Source organism: Lissotriton vulgaris, chromosome 2_1 (assembly GCF_964263255.1).
Source record: "Lissotriton vulgaris chromosome 2_1, aLisVul1.2, whole genome shotgun sequence".
In the NCBI taxonomy this organism is placed as follows: domain Eukaryota; kingdom Metazoa; phylum Chordata; class Amphibia; order Caudata; family Salamandridae; genus Lissotriton; species Lissotriton vulgaris.
This window is the reverse complement of record NC_141687.1, coordinates 1,640,934,469-1,640,947,674: the sequence shown is the minus strand read 5'-3', so window position 1 is coordinate 1,640,947,674 and position 13,206 is coordinate 1,640,934,469. Positions and strand designations below refer to the sequence as shown.

The following is a 13,206-nucleotide window of genomic DNA, read 5'->3' as shown; positions in this document are numbered from 1 at the left end:
GTTTCACTCCTTGCATCCAGGTGAAATTTTTATTTCTTACCAAACTTGTTGCGCATAAACACCATCAAACATCCCTGGTGCTCTAAATTGGTCAACAGAAGACATGCAAAATCCCGATTAAATAAATATAAAGCAGCTTCACTGAAGAGAGTAGGTAAGTTAGCCTTACTTTTTATGCTGCTGGGAACAAGTCCAGCTGCAGAATTTTCCATTTGTGAAGATTTCTGTTTTGCCGGAATAGCCACAGTTGGTACAAGCTTCCTCTTGGATGCGAGAGGCTGGCAACCCAAGTCCTGAAGAAGAGGAGAAACAATCAGTTAAAAATACCACTGAACTGCCTAGACCACTCTCTTCAAGAAAGCAGCTTCTGGTGCTTTTCTAGCGTCGGTCACTTTTCCTCTGCGCCTTTTCCGCTACAGCCCCAAATCGGACACTACTTCCCTGTTGTACTGCAGGACAAAGGGACTCATTTTTCTCCATCGTCAATGGCATTGAAATGGGCCATGAAATGGAGCCCCAGATGTTCAGTTCTCCACTTTAGCTCTTGTCTTTGCACTAGAGGCTTACAGGTGAACAGGAAAATCAGGAGGTTTCTCTAGTCTTTTAGAGTCATTGGCCTAACTGTAAACAAAGCTCTCTTGGGCGAGTAACTTACAAAAGTTCCCAACTAATCCCATTTGTCAGGCAGTATGTCAATCCAGATCATCACCAAATCATAGTTTCCAAATCTTTCACATGAATTATCTTGATTTTTGCAGTCAAATATGTGTATTTTGTGACTAGAAAGTAAAATCAATTTAGTAATCAAATTATCAATGATAGTAGAAAAAGAATCCTTTTTATTTTTGTAAAGTCTGTTTTACCATTCATATACACCAGGCATAACCACTAGCCTTGTTCCAGTGGCTATTAAAATCTATCAGGAAATACATGATACAATGCTAATATTCGTGATCGATAAACTGTTCTTTCTAAATTCAAATCTTTCTTGTGAAGAAACCCTAACCCAATAAGAAGATACTATTTGGCAACTCCAACACTTTACATTTTCTTACAGCTCTCCTGTTCCCCTTGCACGAGCTCACTTTCACTCATTACAGTACCTTTTATGACTCTATTCTTCTCTCTGCCATATCACATCCTCTCTTCACCTTCCCAACTGCTCGCATCCCCACTCATCCTGGTATGGGATTAAATTGGTTTCAAACCGGGGAAGGTATATAATATTGCGCCAAGTGTACTGTAAGATTATCTGTTGCTTAGGCTAAGAATTGCGCTGTTCAAGTTTCAAATTCTAGCCCATCAGATGAATTTGCAGGATTAATCAAAGCAGATGACTTAGTGGTAGAAACAATGGCAAACTCAGTGAGTAATGGCTATTTTTTCACTGTGGCTACAATTACATCATGGCAGTCATTAAAAATCTAGACTAACATACTGTATGTGGTCTCTATTTATACTGAGGCACAGGAGTGTTCTGCTGCTTTAACAGGAGGGATTATGAGGTAGGGGTAAATCACTTACCAAAAGAACTGACCTTAAAAGCATGATTAAGTACAAAAAGGCTTAATAATAGGAATATAACCACTGCTTACTAAGGGAAACAGAAAACTGGACTAGGATTCACGAATCCAACCTGCCATGTTTGTATATGACAATGCCCTGTAGTCACAATAAAATGAAAGCAACAGCAACATGGGTGTTCAGAAACTGGTAGCTGTGGTTACAAAGGGGAGGAAACCTTGTTACGTAGCTTGGTATCTATATCATAAACCCCCATGTGTTATCCCTAATCCTACATAACCCCAAATCACAGACTGAAGTATCCCAGCCACTAAATATTTTTACACAACTCTTTAAGCAACCATTATCTGCAGTTTCCCAGGACACCATAATTTGCACACAAATACCAACTGGCAGACCCAATGAGTGTACAAATGTGCCTCCACTAAGCAGGAAGTTGACCTCCATTCACAAATACTCTGCAATCTCCATGTATGGCAATAACATGTAGAACACGAGTTCAGCCTTCGCTTCTTTCCCTACGTTAATACTTTGTCTTCTTCATCATAACTTTCCCATAATATCCTTCGAAATCATCCACTCTGAAAACAAAATCATGTTCTTAACACAAGAAACTATGTCCTCTACATAGCATGATTTCATCACCTAGTTTAAACCAGACCAAAACTGCTACACCACCTGGCAAAAAGTTTTTGTTGCTAATCATGACAAAAACACTGATAAATACATATCATATTCATCAACATTCACTGCTGTGGCTTTAATTTGAAAGAATAATACACGTTTTAGATTTAGCTGAACCACTAGTGCTACAGTGAAGAGCAAAGTTTTGTGGCTAGTCCAAAACACAACAGCAATACACACATTAAGTATAAGGTCACACACGACAAGACTGGCAGAGTAGTATGCCAGGGAGAAATACTGCTCCGTCAGACTATGAGGTTACAGGTGTCTTCGGGCCCTGAACTAATAGGTCTGCAAAGTGCAGGCCCGGACTCGACAGATGAGCTGCAGGCAGGTAAAGCAGCCAAGCACAACCAGCATGCATTCTCAAGCCTGAGAAGAGCAGCTAAAGATCTAATTATCTAGAGCAAACCCTGCTCTGCCCTTCCACCACAGCCCACCCAAGTACCACTGCGGAAATAAATCACCCCCTCATGCCTAGCCCCGTGCTTCAAGCAGATGGTAAATATGGATGGTTTTAAGCCGGGAAAAAACCCACTGGGGAAAACAACTTTCCAGATATATGGAGTTATAATTCTCAAGTATAGGTGCAGGGATACCAGTCAAATCACAGATTTCAACCCCTATATACAGGGGAACTCATAACTAAGGCTTAAGTGTTCTATTGCCCAATTCTCTGCAGATAATTCATGTTAAAACCCAGAATATTCAGCTGAGGCGCTTACAATGCCTATGATGTTAAAGCAGGTAGTCTTCTTTTTTACCATAACATGTGTATTCATAAACCACACATTCACCCAAGCGTATCTTGGCACTGAGTAACTTATGTTTATTGTTACCCAACTCAATGGTACTCATTTCATCGACATCAGAAGGATGAAAGGCTGAGTGGATCCGCCAGGATTTCAACCTGTGACCATGAGGTCAAACACAGGCCTCTACAGTAGTCCATGAAGCCACCAGACCATATGTCTGCCACACACCTTAAATGTTGAAGATTGTGGACATGAGCTATGCTTCTCTTAAAATAAAGTTTTCTCTTGTCCTTACTTGCCAGTACGCAACTTAAAAACAAATCCTGTGGAGAAAGTCTATAGGAACAGAAAAACTAAGAACATGGAATATTTTTCACATATGTAGATGAAAGGAAATAACTGTTCCTTGCTATTAGAAAGGCGAGTATTGACAGGGTCTTACGCAAGACTCCTTATTGGCCTAATGCCTACAGTATAGAGTGCCCCAAGTAGTTCATCTCATTTTTAAACTCCACTTTTATTGCAGGCCACATTTATGCAAAAACAGAACGATTCTTTCAAAACAGCTCCAGGATTCTACAAGACTCTGCAAACATTAAAATATCATCTTGGATATACGCCACAGACCTTCAAAAACATGGGGCATAACGTTCTAGAAAAGAAAAACAAGGGGCTTGGTGTGTCGCCTCCATGTGTCAGCAGACTGCTTACCTAGAGTCAAGAACCAGCTCCGATGTACACGCACTCCTCAATGTTAAGTAAACAATTCTGAGCTACCCATACGTTGTTGTACCTCCGTAGGTCCACACTAAGCTTTTTATGACGGTTTCGTGCCTGAACAAACGGGGAAGCATTCCACAGACTTTACATCCTCTATTATTCTACCATCATAGAATTTTGTTCTCCAAGCCCCCCAAACCCCGAACTTCTCAGTTGCTAAATTACGTCTCTATTTTACCTTCGGAGCTTCCCAGGAAATTCTTTTGTGCGCTTCACAGTTTGACAGACAAGGTCGGAGCTGAAGCTCCCATTAGACCAAAGGCCTAGTAGCTCCAGATTGTGAACTCATACTTAGAGGTGCAACTACTGTTAGTTTCATGCTGGTTTGCCGGCTGATCATTGGAGGAGGAGGGGCTTTCACCCAGCAGCCCCAAGGAAATGCAAATATAAAGACTAGTTCTTCCTGTAGTCTCCCTTTGAAAAAATCTTCCCCGTGTGCTATGCATAGTTATATACTATTAGAACAGGAAGCTGCAATCACTGGTCCCTTAATCTGATATGCCCATACATTTCCTCTACAAAGTATTTGTAGATTTAGGCATATCTTCACAAGGGATCAAAAAATGCATCCTTTAAATATATCCAGATTCACCTAAGGCACACAGCATACTTGACCCCAAGGGTGAATAACCTTGTCCCAACCACTACTCCTGGGGCAGCCATGCAGCTATGGCAGCGATAAAACATATCTGGGATGGGGCCTACATGACTCTCTACAGAAGGGAAGTGTGTGAAGTTATCTCGTCTGTCCCTGGATTTTGTACTCTTTTTAGCCTTAAGGCTGCCCGCTAGGACTTTATAAATGCCCAAAGGACAAACGAATTTCGTTCAAGTGTGTAGATCTTGCCCTCATGTTGGCCAAAATAGCACTAGCCCTTAGGGGAAGACTTCAAGCCCCACCCCAATTAAACAGTGGCTCCAGTCGATCCATAAATGAGCTGAAGCGGAAAAACTAGCCCACATATGGAAGAAGCCAGACGTCTAAGAAATATCCTATCACAAGGCAATGGGGTGAGATAGTATTGGCCCTTGCCAGTGAAAATAATTATGACATTAGACCACCTCGAAAAATGCTTATCTTAACAGATTAAATAACCATAGTGTTGTGGGTGGGGCTGGAGCTTCGATAGTTCTGCTGCACTCCACTTGATGACAGGACTTACGTGACATGAGTTGGCACACCAACTATATTAAGTTAATGATGTTATCCTCTCATACAAGCCTTCTAGAAACTAAGTCCTCTACATTACGGTGATGCCTTTTCATTTACAGACTTCCACAGGTCTGCCTGCACACTTCAAAATGCATGGGACGCAGTGGGACTGAATCCTGAAACATTATCTGCATATGACGGAGTTAATGTTTTATTTCTAGTTTGTTAGTTATTCTTTTGAATCGTAACTCTTGTTAATATTTAGGTTACACTAAGCCACACCTGCGACTTAAGTAGCATAAAATGTGAACAATTTCTTTGAGGTAATGCTCTTACTTCACAAATATGATAGATATCAGTCAACATAACTTACATAGTTGCTATGTCAAGAATTATAAGGTGGTACAATTGTGATGTTGTCAACCCTGCTCTGCAAATTATAATATTCATTGTGGTGCTCGGTGTCCTTCCAAGTAAATTAACCTACAATATTGCTACATAGGTTTATATTCTCTCTCGCTCTCTCGCTCTCTCTCGCTCTCTCTCTCTCTCATTCTCGCTCTCTCTCTCTCCCGCACTCCTGCACTCCCTCCTGCACTCCCTCCTGCTCTCCCTCCTGCTCTCCCTCCTGCTCTCCAAATCGGGCATATATTGCCAATAAGAGTATGGAACCACCACCAGTTGTTAATGGTGCTGATTATGCTCCAGGTCTGGTGAAGAAGTAGAAAATAAACTCATCTCTCACAAAAGAGTGTATAGTGACACAGCTTGAGGTAGAGATTATAAACATAGTGAAATCAGCTAGTGCGTACACATTAAGTAATATATCTTTGTTTCCTTATGTTAGCTTTCAGTAATTCTCCAACTGTTGAAGCATAAAGACTTGGTTATACAGGGGTTTTCCTCTGGTATTTCACTGCACAATTACAGCAATGGTCAGTGTCTTCCAAATATAAGTTATTTAAGGCATCTCTGACTTGTAGAGATCCACTTCAAAATCTGCAGAACTCATTTGTCCCAGAAGAGACGAGACAGAGTGTGGACTCCGGTCTCTTCTTTTTCTCTTTTATCCCATTCCCCTTTCTCCTCTTCTACCATTGATCCTATCTTAGAAATGTAATCACGGTTGGGGACAGTAAGGGACAGAAAAGAACATCACTTAAGTTGGATTTTGCGCAAGAGGTTTGGGCAAACCTAACATTCAGTGATGCTATCCTCCAGTCCAGCCGATATCTTTTCTTCTCCGATTGGTAAGCTTTGGTTCCTATAAACTGCCCTCCCCAGACGCAATTATGATGTTTGCTCTGTGCAGTTGCTTGCAGATCTTTTAGAGGATCCAACACTAGCAAGCCTGCCTGGGGCAAGCTCGATAGCTGGCTTTGAAGGGTATCTCCTTACTCCCTCTTCGGTGGCAGGCCATTATCAGAAGGATGTATAGCATTCCCTTTTGAAATATGGTCTTTTGTCACACCAGCCATTTTTTGCCCATTTTTGCCAGTTGATGAAGGAGGCCCCCACCCCACTTCCCCCAAGGCAGACTCAGCTTTCGGCATTGTTCCGCCTTCCAGAAGCCCTGGCGGTGGCCTCTCCGGATGTAGGAGCGGGTACCAAGTGGCCCAGTTGAAGGCAGATGGCCGTTCAGCAGTAACAACCCAGGCACGGATCACAAAACATGGACAGCGTGGGGTGCCCCTCAGGCTCAGATAGTCCTCATCTCTTCCCCCACTTGTGCTCAGGTGGCACCCAAACACATCTGAAGCAGAAGTCTTGATTAGGGGCCAGAACACCGCTGTGCAGGCTCACGGGGATCCGGAGCTGAGGTGAGATGTTTCTCACTACATTCCGGTCCCAGCCACACTATTCCCATCCGCCCCCATAGTCCTTTTTTAACTGTAGCCCTGTGGGGGAACTGCATACCGGCTCCACTGTGTAAAGTTCGGATTCCTTTGCCTTCATCATGTCTGCGAAAAAGTATGAAGGGTGCTTGTGTTGAATGTTGTGTGTCTGGATTTATAGTAAGTGAATAGCTGGGGATGAGGGTGGAGGGGTGGAGGGGTGCTGGAGTGCATCTCCTGCCATTGCCTTCTGTCTGTCCTGGTGGTGCCAATTAAGTTGGTGAGAATGGTGTTACAGTTACTGCTAAGGGGGAACCCGATTAAGCCTATGGACATGGCCTGGCCCACATGAGTGGGTGCTGGTAGTCCTTACGATTGGGTTCCATCTGAGATAGGCCTTGTTACCTGCATTTCAAATCTTTATGGAGTTTTTTTTTTTATTTTGAAGGGTGCATTGTGTTACCTAAATGTTGATCCAGAAAAAGGGCAATCTCAGAATCTGTTATTGTACATCCAGTTTGAAAACAGTCAAATAGACCTAATGTTTTTTTCTTAGGAAACTCCCAAGCAAGTAATCAGTTGTAGCAATGATGAAACGGTACAGGTTGGTTATCAGCAAACTTTAAAGTGTTCTCAGATGGGAGCGTCTCACACCTACCAAACAAGATTGATGCATTAGCCTCCTTGAAAGAAATGGCTAATGTGCCACAAACGTTCCTAATTACTTATTCAAAATATTTCAAAATATTTGTTTTCGTCGTCAGGAGGATGAGGAGTAATAGAGGCGGGTGTGGGTTCCTTCTGAACAGCTGCAAGGATGAGAAAGCCTGGTGGCGAGTTAAGAAAATTTGAACTTGATATGTACCCTTTTACTTCTTCAAAATACAAGTAAAGGCTGATTTGAAAGTGGCTGGAGTAAGAAAAATGCTCATTGCTAGTTTGAGGAGACCAGTCACTAGTGGTAGCAGAGGCTTGGAAGGAGTGTATTGTAGCAGCATTTTAAATATGACCAACGACCTGGTCTGTAGAATTAAGAGTGGAGTTCACCTAGGCAGCTCCCAACTTAAAAATATGCTGGAAAGTTCACACACCCTCTAGAGATGACACACTTGAAAGAGAAGTTTGAAGCAAAGTTGGGATGTGTGTTCTAGTTGGTGTCAGCTGTAGTATTCATACCCAATATGCCTTTTTGTGAGAATGCCTGAAAATTGGAGTTCTCTTACAAGTTGGTGTACATGATCTCTAAGGTACTGAGGATCTTTTCAGTAGAAGGATGCAATTTTTCCCAGGATCGTTGAGCCAATCTCAATCCTCATTCTTTTTGCGGGATCTTCGTCGTCAGGAGGATGAGGAGTAATAGAGGCGGGTGTGGGTTCCTTCTGAACAGCTGCAAGGATGAGAAAGCCTGGTGGCGAGTTAACAAAATTTGAACTTGATATGTACCCTTTCACTTCTTCAAAATACAAGTAAAGGCGGATTTGAAAGTGGCTGGAGTAAGAAAAATGCTCATTGCTAGTTTGAGGAGACCAGTCACTAGTGGTAGCAGAGGCTTGGAAGGAGTGTATTGTAGCAGCATTTTAAATATGACCAATGACCTGGTCTGTTGAATTAAGAGTGGAGTTCACCTAGGCAGCTCCCAACTTAAAAATATGCTGGAAAGTTCACACACCCTCTAGAGATGACACACTTGAAAGAGAAGTTTGAAGCAAAGTTGGGATGTGTGTTCTAGTTGGTGTCAGCTGTAGTATTCATACCCAATATGCCTTTTTGTGAGAATGCCTGAAAATAGGAGTTCTCTTACAAGTTGGTGTACATGATCTCTAAGGTACTGAGGATCTTTTCAGTAGAAGGATGTAATTTTTCCCAGGATCGTTGAGCCAATCTCAAACCTCATTCTTTTTGCGGGATCTCAGAATGACATGAATAGTAAGGAGATCTTGAAAACTGCTGTGATTCAGATTTGTGTGGAGTTCTAAAACTGCATTATGTTTCAGAAGCACAATGTCAGGGAACATTACGCTTACAAAGGGTTTTCTTCTGTTATGTAGCAACTAGTTAGTGCATGCTCGGTAAGAATATATCCTGGAGTTTTATTTGTTTCTTTGAGATAAGATCTCAGCTGCATAAACAGAGGTTAGGTTTTGAAATATATTGAGGGCTTGGATGTCAATAAAGATAATGACGTTGATGGAGGCTTTAATGTCATGAACTTTGATAATATCGGAGTTGTCACTGCTGTTCTTGGCGGCAAAGCTGTAGACAGCACAGCTTTCTAGAAAACGGAACATTTTGTCATCACAGGTAGATTAGAGGAATCCCAAGTGATCTTCTTTTTCAGATATCCTGCTAAATTAGTTATTTGTCTGACAACACCTCATGGAGATGGATGTAGGTCGTTGTTTAGGTGTCTCTATTCCCTTCCCACTCAGCAGATCCCTTATACTTTCCTCTTTTTATCTTTCACTATGATCAATATCTTTAAGCTTTTTGAGGATGTGGCTAACTATCTGATGACTAACTGGGCATTCTTCACTTGTGTGGGAGTCAGGCATACACACCACACAAAAGGCAGGGAGAATCTTTCAAATATTTCATCCTACTGCAGGAAAGGCACCTCACAAAGCGCAAGGATCAATATATTGACAATAGTGCAGTAAACCTAAAAGAGTAAAAACCACTTCGATTTCACTTCCAAGTAACTCTGCCGCTAAAAATGCTGCGCACCAAATAGAAACATTGCTTTAAAAAAAGGCTACTAGGGAAGAGACCCGTACTCGCCTATCTGGCTTCATGAGTTCTAAAGTACATACAGGACGCAAGAAGTGTAGCTTCTCTCAAAGGTGCAGTGTTACATTTGCTGCTTCACTAATCTGTTAACTACCTTCATTATAGTTATTTTTTTCTTTGGGAAGAAATAGTTTTTTTTATCACAATGCAAATCTCAAAGTATTTTTGACACTTATTATAAGTGTTCTGGGATTCAACACATCAGCAGCACTATTCAGAGTTCATGACTGTCAATGAAGATCCCATGATGGGAAACAAATAGCTTCTACGTAAACATTTGATTTTTTGGGGGAAAAAAGATATAGCACAGTACACAAAGGGCACTGGTGTCCCAATCTAAAAACTGCAACTTCTTCTCTCACCACATACATCATTCTTATAATAGCCACCCTTCACTCTAGATGTGCTTGAAGACAACTCTATTTGCTCATCTCCAAACGTCTCTGGTTTGATAATAAGGTACCACAGTTGCCCATCTGTCTTTCAAAAGCCCTATATACGCACGCTAAATAACAAAAGAAAATGAAGACCCCAAAATTATGTATAACTTTGACATACTCTTTATTAGTTAAAATGTCAAACATTGGTGGGTTTGTCACCACAATGTTATGTTCCCAAACACACAGCACATCCAGCAGACTCATGCAATTGTCTTCATCCTATTTCAAAGATGGCACCTCTTCTTTACTGTACAAAATGGCTGTATTTCTGAGCTCCTTAAGCTACTATCCTACGTTCAGGTAGCATTCATACTATTTCAACCATGCAGTACCGCCATACCTGAACATTTACTCTCAAAGCTGCTACAGTGATTGTTGGAGAGAAGTGAGCATGTGAGAGAAAGAAAGAGAATGGACATCAGTGTAGGATGGGGTGGGGTGTGTCTGTATTTCCAAAAGTGGACAACTGTGTGAGTAGTAAAAGGCTGACTGAGGGTCGAAGGAGGGCGGGGCAACCAATGGAGAGCTCAGGGCTCCTAAGGAATGATGGGCTCTGAGGAGGTACAGGGTCAAGAAGTCTTGAGTGATCTACCAGGGCACCTGGATTTTTACTTGCAACACCCCACTGATAATCTAGTCCTGGAACTTACACAGAACTCTGCCAGACCACCTCAGCCCACCTGTGCAGCATACAGCTACTACTTTATGCTACATGCATTTCTTTCATACTCACTGTACAGCCTTCAGCTGAGGACTGGGATAAGCAAACTAACAAACAAAGTTGCAGTATTAGAAAGTCTATGCAGCTCTACCAGTGCATCCCAGACTTAAACTGCAGCAGACTCCACTTCGGGGACTCACATTCAAATCAGTGTGAGCACACAAGGCAAGTTAAGCAACAATTCAATGTTATTCTAGCACTAAGAAGCCACAAAGTCCTGCCAGCACATCACAATCTTGACGTGCAGCACCCACTGTTATTTCAGTACATATTCCTGAAAATTCATCTCATCACTAACAGTAAACATTTTCCTCATGATCAGTAGAGGAACAAGCATGCAGATCTCCCAACGCACTTAAATAAGGAGGTATATCATCCCAATATTCCACTACAGGACCCATATAGGTATTGTTTCTTACCAGTAACTACCAATTCCCACTTTTGATGTGTTGTAAATCTCATGCGGTGTACTACCGGTCAGTCACTGTTGGGTTTCGAGTATTAGAATTTGTTTATTTCAAGAGTTATGGTTCAGCTTAGAGCATGGCTTGTGATCAAATGGCCGGAACGCACTATGCATCAGCATGCAGATTCCAGCTTAGATTATTGTATTTTTCCCAAATTGAAACTGCAGTCTGGTTGTGCATGTGAAGTACATAATGTTTAAGTAAGCAAACTATCAACACCTTTACTTTACATCCACTGGGGAGGTGGTGGCACATGTGAATCTACAACACAACAAGCTGAAAACAGACCGCTGTGTCACAGCAAAATAACATTTTCTGTTTGTAGTATGCGTGTTTAAATCACATGCTGTGCACCAACATGATAGCAGTGCCAACTCCACTTAAAGCTGGGTTGGACAAAAAGGTAGTTATAGTAAATAATATTTTTATTTTTTTGACCCACTTTAGCCTCCTCTTCTGACTGTAACTTTTCATGAATGTATGTGTGAATGAGCATGATACTGCCTTGCATATTTATCCATCAATGGTTTTTGTTTTGCGTAGAGGCTTAGTTTTACCTATATAGTTCATGTGTGTTTGGTTTACATATAGTTTATGCAGTACCCTCTGCTTAAAGGAAAGAATGTAGGTGGTTTGACAGGAGTGAAAGGGCAATAGAACCTTAGGAAGAAACCTTGAATCTATGCATTAGGATACCTTGCCTTTGCAGAAACGAATGAAAGGTTTTTCAACTGCAAGTGTTTCAAGTTCACTAACTGCCCCAAGAAGTGATTACAATCAGAAGGAAAATGTTACTTACCAGTATGCATCTGATCTTGGCATGTAGAGCTGCAGATTCACACACTATGCATAAATCGCCATCTGGTGTTGGGCCCGGATATTTGCACTTGTTTCTGTCTTGGAGAAGTCTTTGGAAGTCACGAGATAGGGGACTCATCCTTTGGATGATAGTGCGCATTTTCATCAGCTCCATCTTCAGATTATTTTTCGCCAGCAGGGAAATGATGGTGTTTTGTAGGAAACAGAAAAGATGCCCATGTATGCTGTATCTAATTAAGATAATACCGGAACAGATAAAGGTAGTCGGTGAGGCGGGTGGGCGTTTGTGAATCTGCAGCTCTACATGCCAAGAACAGATGCATACTGGTAAGTAGCATTTTCCGTTCGAGGCATATGAACTGCAGATCATACACTATGCATAGATTGTATAGCAGTACCCATCCTTAGCGGCGACCACTCATATCTGTTGCAGTAGTTTGAAATAATGTTTTGAGTACCGCTTGGCCTACAGCAGCTTGCGGTTTTGTTTGCACATCTACACAATCGTGTTTTGTGAATGTGTGCGGTGTAGACTATGTAGCTTAGCTGCTCTGCAGATGTCATCTAAGGGAATGTTCCTAAGAATGCCATTGAAGCCCCTATCTTGAGGGTAGAGAGGGCTTTAAGAGGAACAGATAATGTGCATTTTGCTTTGTGGTAACACATTTATAAACATATGACAATCCACCTTGCAATTTGGGTATGGGGTTGCCTTTATGTAGTGGTGAGAAAGATACAAAAGAAAATTTTTGTTCTACGAAAATGTTTTGTTCTTTCAATGTAATAAAAGAGTTCTCTTTTTACATCAGGAGTATGTAGAGCTCTTTCTGCGTCTGTTTTTTGTTGTGAGAAGAAAACTGGCAATTCCACAGACTGATTGAGGTGAAAAGGAGAAATAACCGTAGGAAGGAATTTTGGATTGGTTTTAAGAACCACTTTGTTATGATGGAGTTGTAAAAATGGTTCTTGAATAGTGAGTGCTTGTATCTCACTAACTCTTCTAAGGGAAGTAATGGCCACAAGGAAAGCGACTTTCCATGTAATAAATTGTAACTCACATTGATGTAAAGGTTTGAATGGGGGGCCCATTAGTCTTGTGAGAACAATATTTAAATTCCATACAGGTACCCTGGGAGGAATTATTCTTTTGAGACCTTCCATAATTGCTTTGATGGCAGGTACTCTGAATAACGATAAATGTTCCCTATTTTGTAAGTAGGCTGCAATGGCAGCGAGGTGTA

General features: G+C 41.6%; 1 protein-coding gene across 4 annotated transcripts in view; it reads right to left on the bottom strand.

Annotated features, from left to right (window-relative positions):
* L3MBTL3 (L3MBTL histone methyl-lysine binding protein 3) overlaps positions 1-13,206 on the bottom strand; it is a 713,216-nt gene that overhangs the window by 489,774 nt on the left and 210,236 nt on the right. For all 4 annotated transcript variants that reach the window (XM_086957521.1, XM_086957523.1, XM_086957520.1 and 1 more), the window contains exon 4: positions 170-293. In XM_086957521.1, coding sequence (XP_086813647.1) covers positions 170-293 — 124 coding nt within the window. The remainder of the gene's footprint in view (positions 1-169; positions 294-13,206) is intronic.